The sequence below is a fragment of the Eurytemora carolleeae genome, unplaced genomic scaffold, assembly GCF_000591075.1.
Source record: "Eurytemora carolleeae unplaced genomic scaffold, Eaff_2.0 scaffold433, whole genome shotgun sequence".
In the NCBI taxonomy this organism is placed as follows: Eukaryota; Metazoa; Arthropoda; class Copepoda; order Calanoida; family Temoridae; genus Eurytemora; species Eurytemora carolleeae.
Genome location: NW_019396375.1, coordinates 102,597 through 116,305, shown reverse-complemented (window position 1 = coordinate 116,305; position 13,709 = coordinate 102,597). Strand labels below are relative to the sequence as shown.

Sequence of the window (13,709 nt, the reverse complement as noted above, 5' to 3'; positions counted from 1 at the left end):
TTTATTTTTGTTTGCTAGCTCATTACAAAATACACTCAAGAATTAACCTATTTTACCTAATGATCACTTTATTATCTTTAAAAATTTTGTAAATTGATCAATTACCATAAAAAAAACAAGTAAGGATAACCACCTCATCAATGACCCCTCGCCCCTCATTTATGGCCTAGTCTCTTTATTTACTTTTCTTGTTTGTTTGTAATCAATAACGTAAAAACGACTAAACCTGATTATGACCACACAAAAAAAAAACTTTAAATTGATTATAAAAAAACGTTACTATACAGTTAATCTATGAAGAATATATAATTTGTTTAATTATGAATTGTAATTAATAATTAAGCTGTCGTCTCATGCATTAAAATATATGATATAACTCAATTAAATTAGATACTGGGGTATATCTGGATAAGTCTTCATGCTTTGTTATTAATTTTAGTTCAAATATTTTTTTAACTTTGTATTGAAGGAGCATATATTCATTCAAAAAGTGTTTAGCCGATTTTTGAAATTATACTTTCTCATTCTTATTATCTTATATTTAAGAAATTAAGGGATGTAGACGCAATCTAACCTATTGTCACAATAAAATGATAAAGAATTTCTTTTTTCTAAAAAAATAGAAAATTTTAAATTGCAGGTTCTTTTTAAATGCAACCTGCGGATTTATGCAGAAGAGACAAGTAAGGAAATTAACAGCACTTATCGTATGTATATCGTTGTAAATAAGACTGCATGTAACTCTGTAATGCCTTGGCATTTTCCTCACTATCTCATAAATATTTTTTGTATCACTATAAACCATGACAATTTAGATCTTTTCAGCACTTGTTTTTAGCTTCACTTTTAAGGAAGTAATTGGCAAAAATCTCATTGATTTTTGCATGACAGTGAGCAACATTTGGATTTCTGTGTGGAGTATCAATATTTACGGCGAAAGTCATTGTGTAGGTAGGCTGTAAGGACCAAAAACGGTTGAATTAAGTTAGTAGAAAGCAACAAGAATGGGTTCACACCCTTTGCCAATGGTAGATGTCAAAGTCTACTACAGTCAACAAGAATGGGTCTACACCCTTTGCTAATCGTAGATGTCAAAATCTACTACAGTCAACAAGAATGGGTTTACACCCTTTGCAAATGGTAGATGTCAAAGTCGGCTACAGTCAACAAGAATGGGTTCACACCCTTTGCAAATGGTAGATGTCAAAGTCTGCTACAGTCAACAATAATGGGTTCACACCCTTTGCTAATGGTAGATGTCAAAGTCAACTACAGTCAACGAGTGTGGGTTCACACCCTTTGCTAATGATGAATGTCAAAGTCTACTAAAGTCAACGAGTATGGGTTCACACCCTTTGCTAATGGTAGATGTCAAGTCTACTACTGCAGTCAACGAGAATAATATCTACTTTTGCTGAATCAATATGTATTTATAAGTTCAATGAATGCATTCCTGAAAATGTTTTGATTATTTGAGTGCTGACTAGTTATCTACTTGTAAATGCACAATGAACGTATATTCAGTTGAGATTTCAATATGTATACTTTGTTTCAACAAAAACTATCAAACAAAATTATCAAACATTATATTTTGAATTAGCTCATAATAAAGTTTCTTATGTGTTTTATTTTAAGCTGAACCATCATGCATTATTATTTTGTATTTTGCGTTTGAAAATAAATACTATAACTATAAAACAAATAAATATGGAAAAGCACTATTTTTTAAAATTAATTATCCACATTTTAAATATCTATTATGTTTTTAGTGGGCACTGTTAAGTGTAAAGCTAGTTACTGGCTATAATCAATATATATTTAAACATGTTTTAGAGGACACTGTAAAGTGTAAAGTGTACAAGTAGTAGAAAGCTATGATCAATATACATAATTTAGAGGAAACTGTAAAGTGTACAGCTCGTAGTAAGCTATAACTGATATGCATATTTTAGAGGACCCAGTAAAGAGAACAGCATGTGACAACTTGTTTATAAATTTTAGAGGACACTTTAAAGTGTATTAAAATAAACATCCTTTGTTATATGACCGATGTCATACTTTGCTTTTCTGGGTGTCTGTCCATTTGTATCCAAAAAGCGTCAAAACAGCTAAACCGATCAGAGCCAAATTTTGTGTGGGACCTCACAAGATCCCACCAAGGAAGGTTTAGGGATGCATAGAATTACAAAAATTTGTCTCCGAGAATTTTTGAGTTTCGTAAAATTTAAAAAATCGACTAAAACTAAATCCACAACATTTTTAGTCTTGTTTCAGCAAGGAGAAGTGTTGAAAGATTGAGCAACAATTAAAAGTCGAAATAGAAGCAGGGTCTAGAAGCGCCCTGATAGCCTAGTGTTATAAATTTTGACAGAATTGGATGAAAAGGCATAATCTTGAAGCAGAACCAGATGAACGCGGTTGCAGGGTTAAATACTTCTACCCCCCTCAAGAGCAGAAATGCAACTGTGATATAATATTTTTTTTAAACTGCTCGTTATAGCTATCATTTTATCATATATTGTATTGTACATTTTTTTCAACCAAACAATTACGCAAATCATCAATTACTGGCTAGAATATAAAAAAGCGAACTTGTCAAAAACTATGAAAGGACTTGTTGATATATGAAATAAAAAAACCTGTATTTAATCATCTGTAAAAATATTGAAATATGTTGTAATATAATTATTAAAAACCGTGGTTTAGCTTTGTTTCTTGTTTCTCATTGTCTAATTAAATTATATCTTCTACAATAATAGATTTGAAAGGGAAGCTTTATTTGCAGCAGACACTTTTTTACCAATAGTTTAAAAATATTAAATCAAAGATGTTTAAATTTATTATCAGGAATACAATTTACAACTTTTTAAAATAAAAGAACTAATTTAAAATTTACAGAAAATAATTGTAAATATGTAAAGAACTCAAATTCTAGGTTTATGCTTAGTTAAAGTCCTGACTGATTTGTATGAAAAGACTCTCCCAGGTTGATCCAGCTCCATAGAAAACAGGTGGATATCCAAGTGATGCAGGAATATCAATCACTACTCCCTCCGAGTACTCTTCCAGGCTCCAGAGATGAATCCAGGAGTTCCCCAAGGGGAGATATACGGTCCATACTTCTACTCCTGGATCCAGGACAGGACTTACAAGCAGATCATCTCCGTACATATACTCATACTCCTGCAATATTGCATCTGTAAAACATAATCCTATCATTTAAACCAGAGCTAGGCAGGTTCATTGCCAAATGTCCAATTGTCGTTATCAATCACATTTTGATCTGTCTCCTAAAATAAATTTAAAAATCATTACTTCTTTAAGACAAATAAAAGAATATATCTCCCTTTCTTTCCAATTTGCTTTAATCATATTGTCAATCTAATGTTTGTGTTAGAATACAAATGTTTATGTCCCTTGGAAAAGTGCCTTGTGTTGTTAAGTATGCCGAAAGTACCAAATTCAAAGGGACTGTAGCTGTAATTTCAAGTGACTCTGACATGCTCATTGCTCGATTCACAACGGTACCTTTTAAACCTTTCTCACATCAATTATGTAGAAGATATCTTCGTCTTAAAAATTATTTTATTCATTTTTGATGAAATAAAGTTTTTAATGGAACCTTTGTGAATCAAACATTGCCAGGGATTTCGGAAAATGTGATTAAAGGGAGGTATTTTCTATATTCACGAAACCTCTCACTGCCATTTCGTGAGGTTTTCTAAATCAGTGATACCTGTAAATATGTCTCTGGGTCGTCTGGGAACTGAAGAAAAAGAGGACGCATGACTGGAATAGATTCCTCAGAGTTTTGTCTAACAGCTTCCCTTTATTATAATAATGTTATTTTAAAACTATTTGTAGTGTATTTTTTTGTGAGTAATCAATCCGATGTTTATGCAGTTGACATTTTTTGGATAATTTCGTTTTTACATAGTTACAAATCTTTTTATGAAAAGGATTTAAACACTATAAATTTCTAATCTCTATAACCTTTTACCTGATGATGCAAACCTTTGGTATTTCAAAATTTAAAATATGCTAGATCAAATAGTCCAGGTTTGAACTATCAAAGGTTTACACCATTAGGTTGCAAAGATATAGGGATTTTAAGAGTTTGTGGCGAGTGTGTAGCTCATTACTAAAACAAAAGAGGCCATTTTTCTATCTGTAGTATCTTTGTCAACTTGAGTTACATTTTCAAACAATTTATTAATTTTTATGATGATATAGCTACACAATACCTGGTGTAGTTAGCTAGAGCTACGTATATCTTGGTTAGACGGGCAAACTGTTGCATTGTATTCTCATCACTGTAAATCTTTATAAACAGGTCAAAATAGTTTTTAAATCTTAAAAAAATACGATAAAATTTTTGGTAGAATTGTTATTTTTTAATGCTATTTTGCTTGTATTCCTGGTGGTTAGCTTCCGGTACATTTCCCTCATGTGTGCGCATAACTGGAGTAAATGCCGCGTATTCTGCCCATCGGAGGAGTAGTTCTTTAGATCTAGTTAAATTTAGTTGGGGAATTGTGGTATAGCCTCCAATATCACTGTGTGAAAGACCCATACCAGACATAGATAAGGAGAGTGCTGCTATAATAGAAGATCCCAGTCCGTCCGATTGTGTCCAGTCCACAGTTTGATCTCCAGCCCAACTCATAACCTACAATTAAACATAAACAATTTTACCTTGTGTTTAGAATCAAAGAAATAGTGCTTGACTCAGTTTTACCTGACTTGACTTTGACCCGATCCCTCCAGATCTCATCCAATACATGATATCTCCAAGTTTGCCTGACTCCTCCACAACCTCCCGGTTTAATGCCGCCCACTCCTCAGAGAAGATTTGATGAAGAACTTCTCCATGTTGATCTCCCCACCACCGATCCGCAAATGATGATCTGGCCGAGGTTGGGGTATATTCACCGAAATCCGCCATCCAGCCTGCAAAGCCAAAATTTACCAAGTTCTTCTTCATCAAGTCTTTATACCAACCCCTCCCAACATTGATGCAATTACAGTCTGGACTAGGTCTGATGATATCTACTGTACCAATAGTAAACTGTCCAAAGTCTTGAAGTAATCTCTCTCCATTTTCTTCTGTCAGCCAGTAATTGTTTTGACTACAATTCTGATAAACCTCACCATCTATGTTCAAATGAGCAGTTATGTAAGCAGTCACCTTGTGTCAATAATAAAATAATTTATGGTTAAATGAGTTTGGTATACAGTTTTTTTTAAGAATGGGTTAAAATTTTCTATTTATGACATGCCTTAATGTTTCTTTTATCTAAATCCTTGATAAGTTCATCAAGAACTGGATACCAGGTTGAGTTCCATTCCCAGTTCCAGAAAACTCGTGTTCCAAACTCCGTTGTGATCTTCCCAGACCAGTCCTGGATCCATAGTCCAGCTACCTCAACACCTTGAGACTGAGCTTCATCAAGATAATTGAGCATTTTATCTGTTCCCCCTAAAACCAACAAAGCAAAGACAATCAGTGGTTAGCTTTCAGTCTTCAAATTATGTCCATAAAAAGGGACCAACCCTTTATTTATCCTGTGGATTCTTTAATAATCCAGAACTTTTAAAAATTAATGAAATTTCCATTAACTAAACAAAGAAATATTAGTAAATAAAGACGTAAAATTAAAAAGAATGAACAGATACCTCCTGAAAAAGGTTCGTATTGTTTTTTTTCATGCATGGCCTAAAAAGCTAATTTTGGAACCTATATGAAATGAAAAATGGGTCTGCAGCTAGCAACATTCTGAGAGTAAAAAGGGATTCGATTGTCATCTGTCCTTGAACTCCCAGGATAGCTCCATTATAAACCCAGTCTGGTAGAGGGGGCTGTCCAGGATTTAAGGCTTGAACTATCTCCATTAAACTTGGCTTCACCAGGAATGTCAGATGGCAGCTTTGGCACGCGGACCCTTCTTCCTCTGTAGGTATGTTTATATGCCAGTAAACAACATGACGGTCGGATTGAGTAAAGTCAAGTTCATGGTAGGTTGAGTAGGAGGACTCAAAGTAAAATTTCCTTGGACAGAATTGAATGAATTGCGTTAAGTTGTTGAACTACACAAAGACGGATTAACCACGAATATCTTAAGACTGGTTGAACTTTAAGTTTTTAAATTTTGAACTGTTATAGCATGAGTTCAGCCAATAGATTGTCGAACCTGATATTTGTGGCAGTTTGATTGGCCTGCAAAGTTTTCTACATCTACAGCTGACATCTAGGTAATTCATTAAATTCGGTCCCTGGATGAAATAAATGATGGTTGGGGCCAGTAGGTTGTGTGGTAATCTCCTCCGGCATTACTGTTGGCATCCATTATCTGGGTTAAAGAGGAAGATTTATTACGTCCAACTCCTTGTTCTCTCACCCAGATAGGATACACTCGTCCTCTGCAGACCATCAAGAACAGCTAATGCTAAATTTGTTTAACCCTGTCTCTGTTGTACTACTTTTGTCATATAAAGGTTGAGGGGTTAGGGTGTGTGATGGTTGACCCCCCCCCCATGTTAAACTAACTACTACGAAGTGCATCCTGCCTGTATCAGAATATTTTTTGTCATTAATTGAGACTCTTTTTACCAGGACCTCTAGTTTACTGTGCCCCTCTGATTTTCCCATTTAATACAAGTTGGGGAGTGTAATGCATGTCAATTATCCAACTTGTCAAGTTCTAATCATTTTTAACAGTTTTGAAAACCATAATAGGTAAGGTGCTGGGAAGGTTTTAAAATCCTTAAAAAAGTATGTCGAAAAATAACAAAAATTAAAACTTTTATGTTCGACAAATATTTCATACTATGAAAAGCTCTAAGCGTATGACTAATGGAGCTGATATAAAAAAGCTGAAAACTGAAATTGGAAATATTTGAATATTGTTCTGCATTCCTGAGATTAAGATAAGAAAACTGTTCCCCTCCCCCATAGATGAACTCGAATGGATCTGCCACCAACTCCAACCAGATCCTGTTAAACCCCTCCAACTCAACCCTGCACCACACCCAGAGCAAACTTATTACAAAGGATGAGACGTTAATTAACATCTTAAAATCAACCATAAATTTAACAATTTGTAAACAAATTGTGTAGCTTCATGTAGCTTCATAAAATAAATCTCAGTGAACTAGATTGGTTTGATCGACAAAAAAGAAACAATTTTACAAAATGTGAGAAAAAATACTTAAAACTCGTCGTCTCTGAAGTTTCATCCTTTTAGATTCTATTACGAACGTTGAAATCTGGAGATTTCTGACAAGAATGATTATTTTGCCTTAAATCTATATATATACTTTGCTTTTCTGTTTGTCTGTTTGTATCAAAAAAAAATTCAAAAACGACTAAACCGATCTGGCCAACAGTTTTTGTGGGACCTCGCGAGACCCCAGGGAAGGTTTATGAATGATCGAATTTACAAAAATTTGCCTCTAACAAAATTCGATTTTTGAAAATTTTGAAAATCCACGAAAATGTTTTAATATTTTTTTGTTTTTGTTTTACAATGTATTCAAAGAGAATATGTTCACAATTGAAATAGAAGATGGGCGCGAGGCGCTCTAAAAGCCTAGTCTTTATATATACTTTGCTTGTCTGTCTGTTTGTTTGTCTGTCCGTTTGTATCCAATAAACGTCAAAACGGCTGAACCGATCGGGCCCAAATTTCGTGTGGGACGTCACGTGACCTCAGGGAGGGGAGGAAGGCAAGCCGCAACAATTTCTAGTCTGAGCCACATTTGACATTCTCCTCATTTTCTCGTTCGAGCCACCTCTAAATCCTCGTCCTTCCAATATTATTTTTTAAAAGTGTCTTATAGTCCTCGAAAATAAACAATTTTTGAAGAATCGGGCCACATTAGGGCATAAATGAAATATTGAATTTTAGTAAATCGAAAAAAAAGTTTCAATTGAATTAAAGTTCTATGTGCTTAAAAATGTTCACCTTTTCAGATATTCTTCGTGGAGAATGCCGCAAATAATTCCGAGATTATAGAACTTTAATTTGTTTTTCTCAATTATAGTATAAACAATAGATTTTTTCCGGGTGGTTCCATGGGGAAAATTATGGGCATAGGTATGCCAAATATTTTGCTATTTATTTCATATCACGAAGGTAGGCCATTACGGAGGCAGAAGAGTTTTAAGTTTTACCTAAATAAAATTTGACATCGTTCTCATGTCTCTAAAGATTCAAACATAATTTAATCATTGCAATACTTTAGTCTATCCATATTTTATGCCCTAACGTGGCCAGATTTGTCAAAAATAGTTTCATCTTCAAGAATTAGAAAATTTTCAATACATAATAAACGAAGGACAAGGATTTCGAGGTGGTTCGGACGAGAAAATTAGGAGAATGGGGCTCGGATGAGAAGTTGTTGTGGCTGGCCTTCCTCCCCTTCCTCAGGTAAAGTTTATAAATGATTAAAATTTCACAAATTTGCGTTTTTATTTTTGTAAAATTTTGAAAAAAATAATATGAAATCCGCAAACTTTTTTGTTTTTGATTTGTTTTATACTGTACAAAGAGAAGATGCTCACAGATAAAGCCACAATTAAAAGTTGAAATAGAAGATGGGCGCGAAGCGTCCTAGAGGCCTTGTAATATTAATTTCCTTGAACCTTTTCATGAAAGGGTTTAAAAAAGAAAGTCATTCATGATATGAATTCATTATTTATACACAAAGTGAAAGTGGATGTTAGCATATTTGAGAGGAAAATACCCAATTTTACAGTTGGATCCATAAAATTGTGGAATATAATAGGAAGACGACATTTAAATAATGTTCTGTGTTTTTTATGTGATAACAAATCAAAGCTTGAGGATCAATTTATAAAGTGAAATAGATCTTTTGTACACTGCACACTGCACATTCCATGTTCATTGGACAATTCAAAATTATAACATGAGTCTTCCTATTCAACAGTTGTATGGGTCCCACTGTTGTAGAGTGGCATGAAGCCTCCTGCCACTGGAGTCTGGTTTTCAAAATTTACTCTCCTATACTCCGGGGGGAACTCAAGCTTAACCTCGTACAATCCCTTCTCCTCATCCTCAAACACCACCAGGTTCACACCGATGTTCACCTCGCTGTTGAAGAAGGCGAATGTGTTACCTAACTCCCCTAACCATTGGAACTTTTAGCATGAACTTTAAACGCAGATTTAATCAGAAAAAAATAGTGGTAGAGTAAAAGATGTTTAAGAATGGAATCGCTACGTAAGCACTTGTTCTTAAAAACCCTAAACATGAAAACTGCATTTTTTCCCTGCAGGGTTACCCACAAAGGATGACCTTTAATGCGACCTAAAACTCATTGAATATGATAATATTAAAATAAAGCTTTTTTGTTTCTCGTTACGTTAATCGTTTTTATGGAAAAAAACAATCGTTTTTGAAAACGAACTACTAGTTTTGAACTTTCAAAAAACTATCGTTATTTTATATCGTTATACGATTGATTTTTTCAAACAAAAACGGTAGATTTTGTAAAAGATTGTTTTAAAAAAAATTAGCCAATGAATCTGAGTTTTATGACAATTTATTATCATTTTTTGTCAGAATGATAATGTTGTCTTATTTTTATTTAAAACAAAAAACTATCGTTTTCCAGCAATAACGTTTTTTTAAAAAAACGATATTTTTAAAAAGACTATTGTTATTAAAAACTATCGTTTCGTTTTTCGTTTTTTCTTTGTCGTTTTAAAAATAAAACGATTGTTTTTTTTTAAAAAGTGAAAACGGACCCCAACTTACATGTAGTCTTTTTTATGGTATACTGAAGAAAGAGGCAAGTTTACGGCCCCAGGGAAAATAAATGTGGGTTAATTTGATAATTTCTTTACAGTCGTCTCTGTAGTCTCATACTGTTTGTGTAACCCTGTATTTTAAAACAAATTTAACAATACCCCAATTTTTTAAATCAGAAAATAACTAAGCCTTACTTAGCTACCAATCAAAGATGTTCTTTTCGCCAGAATTATCGATTTTTTTTTCTTCAAAAAAGCAGCTGTCATCAGTAGAAATTATTTGATTTTATGTAATATGGTTTTTTTCTTGTACAATAATGTACATCAAACCAAGGAGATATTGAATAGAAGGAGGGGGCATTAGGGTTTCCGTACACTTTGCTGTGACGTTTTTGGATTGCTGAAGAACTAGTTTTTGCGTAACAACAATAACAAAGGCAGCCGATCTAATGTAAACAAACATGCGTTAGTAAACTGTAAAAGTAATATTATTTTGTTAAAAAAGATTAGGAAAAAGTTAAGGATTTTAGTATTATACGAAAATGACCTTATTTAAGCGACATTTTCAATCAAATCCAAGGTTATCCTGCCCCCACCTTTTATAAATACGCCAGAGATGCCGGATGTCTGTTTATCATTGTGATATTGTTTACAATCTTTATGATTTTTTTTAACGCAAAAACTAGTTATTCAGCAGTCCAAAAAAGTCACAGCAAAGTGTACGGAAACCCTATATCGCCCCCTCCTTCTCTTCAATATCTCCTTGCATAAAACAGTGTATACTTTGACTGAGTTTGAGTACAATGGTTTCCTGAAATAATATTGTACTCTGTAAGATCAACAACTTGCAGAACAGTATCATTGATCTCAAAGTTTCCAAGATGATCTTTAGCTACAAACTCTCCTTTTCCAAGCCTAAAATGATAATGATATGATATTAATAAAAACAATAATTATCAATAATAAAACAAGACATTCATATATGTTTCAAATGTTTTCAGTTAGTTGTCTGTATTATAAAACAAGACATTCATATATATTTTGTCTAAAGCCGGCCAAACGGTTGGACCAATTGGGCTGAATTTAGTTGTGGACACTCACGGGTGGCCGGTGGGTGTAATAACCTAAATAAATAATTTAAAATTTGTTTGCCACGGGCAACACCGGGCCCGTCAGCTACTTATTATTAATAGCATTAATGATAAAAATATATATAATATATAAGAGAAGCTTTGTAACAAGGCTATCAGGGCACTTCGTTCCCATATTCTATTTCAATTTTTTATTGTCGCTCAATCTGAATTTCAGCCTTTCTCTTCGATAAAAAAATTATAAAAAATTTTACGGATTGTCATTTTTTTATAGATATAAAATTTTTTAAGAAGATCAAAAATTTTTGGAGACAATTTTTTGTTTATTTGAGCATCCATAAACCTTTCCCCATCATACGAGGTCCCACACAAATCGGTTCAGACGTTTTGACGTTTTTAAGTTACAAACAAACAAACAGACAAGCTAAGTGTATATGAACAGATCAGTGTATTCCTAACAGCTGTATAACGGTTGAATATATTCCTGACAGCTGTATAACAGATGAATATATTTTTTAAAGCTGTATAACAGATAAATATATTCCAGACAGCTGTATAACTGATAAATATATCCCTGACAGCTGTTTAACAGATAAATATATTCCTGACAGCTGTAGAACAGATGATAATATTATTGACAGCTGTATAACTTATGAATAAATTCTTGACAGCTGTATAACTAACGATTGTTCCTCACCTCTGAGTTTTCATAACGGCTGTATAACAGATCAGTAAGCCTAACCGTTGATCTGACAGATGAGCATATTCCTGAGAGATAAGAATACCTGATAGCTGACCTTCCAGATAAGTATACCTGACAGCTGGTCTATCTGCTGTATGACAGATGAGGATGGTATCCAAGTATGAAAGTTGAAAATCACATTCTTCTGAGCTTAAAAACTCCCCCCTCACCTCATTTAATCCTCCTGTAGCAAGAACACAAGATAAATAAAAAGTTTTAAATTCAAATGCCTTGGCTAAGACAGGCTTGGAGGCTGAGCGCTGCCGCTATAGGGAGTTGTCTTCATCTATAGTCCCAACACGATTGTCCCATCCATGTTTTTTTTCGTTTGTTCTGTCTTTCCTTTTGATATGTCCTACGTGTGTTCTGTATTGAGTTTGTTCTGTCCTACGGAAGCCCTGCCTTAAGTTTGTTCTGTCTTACGCTTGTCAGTCCTACGTTTGTCCTAGTAATAAGAGTTCTTATTCTGCGCGCGCATTGGTTAAAGTTGATCTTTAGAGATAGTTGAACTATAAGCAGAGCTAGTTCGACGTTTTTATATGCCTAATAAAACCCTCGCTTTTAAAATGGGCTTTATGTATAGATGCTCAGGGAAATACCCACTTTAATGACGACCTTAAACTACAAAAGTGTTATGATCTTTTGTGTGTTCCCTAAGAGAAGAAGGACAAAGAAGAACATGTTTACTCCGACTCTTGCTCTTCTACTGATACAGCTCTAGAGTAGACCCTGATAAGACGAGGATTAATCCCAGATCAAACTTAGGAAAAATGCAAGAATTATCTTTTTTTAAGAGACTGTAAGCGCAACTTTAAGTGACCCTCCATTCAAAGACATAAATGCCCGATTTAAATGGTACCCTTGAAACCTTACTCCGATCAAAAATGTGGAAGCATACGCAGTTCTTTTTAGTGAATTTCTCGATTGTTTCTTAAAAGCCAGAAATCCGCAATTCACTATTCCAAAGAAACTACAAATGAAAATAAACAGTTTTAATAAACAAAAAACGTACATATCTAATTCATACTTGATAAGCCAAAGCTTTTAAAAATACCATTGTAAATCTGGCATTCTCATCTTTGCATAAAAGACACTTGAAATTAAGCTTACAATGCCAATTCCGTAACCTAGGTCAATTTCCTTGCAAACACTTAATCGAGGGGGAGAAGGCAGAGAGACCATAAAATTGTTTAAAGGTATAATCACAATGCCCGATTCACAACAGTACCCTTGAAACCCTTATCTGATCAATTATGTGTCATTGTCGTCTTCTAGGTTAAAAGTGCTTCATTTTGATAATACCGATATGTCTTTCTTTAGTATAATTTAATTTAAGTAAAAAACCTCAGCAGAAAATAATCGTTTTCAAAATCATAAATTCTTACTTAATCCGAAAAAGGTTTAAAGTGTCCCTTTGTGAATAGGGCATTTGCCATATTTGCATAGACGGTCACAAAATGAAATTAGTAGAATATCAGTGTTTAAAATTCGAAAACTAACTATTTTCATTTGTTTTTTTTCTACATAATTGGGACTTGCGCATTTGTACTGCAGGAAAACATACTGGAATTATCAGAATTCAACACTTTTAAACCTAAAGTAAAGCTCAGATAGGGTTCCAGGATACCGTTGGGGTCTGTCCTAGTTACGCTTACAATCCCTTTAACAAAATAATATAGAAATTTCCATTATTTTCGTTTTAAATATTTATTATTCCAAATATAGAGTTTTTATTAAAAACATCACGATAAAACATTATTTTTACTTTTCATAGATTTACAGGTAACACAGGGACTCAGCAATACAACATGTACACATGTACTTGGTAAATTCAAATACATGTTCTTTGTACACTCAAATATGAAATACATAAAAATACTGATATTCCTTCCATTCACGGTTAGGGGTACATTTAGTCTTAGCTTTCTTTTTAACATCATGGCAAGGTTTAATTCTAAATAATTATCTTTGAAAGATAAGCTTAGTCCAATTACAGGAAAAACAGGCAAAAGTTTAATAAAAAATGGATTCTTAAATATTATTTTCAAGTATGAACACGTATTTCGATGTAACTTCTACAGAATGATCCTTAAAACTGTGGAAG

General features: G+C 33.6%; 1 protein-coding gene across 2 annotated transcripts; it reads right to left on the bottom strand.

Moving 5' to 3' along the window:
* Positions 1-2,833: 2,833 nt before the first annotated feature.
* On the bottom strand, positions 2,834-12,342 carry LOC111702005 (sulfoquinovosidase). Of its 2 annotated transcripts, none has more exons than XM_023473523.1 (13): positions 12,259-12,342; positions 11,678-11,789; positions 10,584-10,687; positions 9,024-9,147; positions 6,917-7,018; positions 6,274-6,420; positions 5,811-6,049; positions 5,280-5,479; positions 4,739-5,188; positions 4,418-4,669; positions 4,245-4,321; positions 3,737-3,827; positions 2,834-3,183 (listed from the first exon to the last, which is right to left on the bottom strand). In XM_023473523.1, exons 1-13 carry the CDS (start codon positions 12,284-12,286, stop codon positions 2,944-2,946), a joined length of 2,166 nt encoding a protein of 721 aa, XP_023329291.1. In that variant the 5' UTR covers positions 12,287-12,342; the 3' UTR covers positions 2,834-2,943. The 2 variants fall into 2 exon arrangements, with proteins under 2 accessions (XP_023329291.1, XP_023329293.1); XM_023473525.1 differs by having other exon boundaries at positions 5,280-5,477; positions 5,809-6,049; positions 9,024-9,138.
* Between the last annotated feature and the right edge of the window lie 1,367 nt (positions 12,343-13,709).

Coding starts and splice junctions, on each gene's coding strand:
- LOC111702005 (XM_023473523.1), bottom strand. CDS start 12,286: ATGTTCTTCTTTGTCCTTCTTCTCTTAG. Junction 6,421..6,916: donor TTTTCTTATCTTAATCTCAG/GAATGCAGAACA, acceptor GATGGTCTGCAG/AGGACGAGTGTATCCTATCT. Junction 5,189..5,279: donor TAGATAAAAGAAACATTAAG/GCATGTCATAAA, acceptor TATTGACACAAG/GTGACTGCTTACATAACTGC.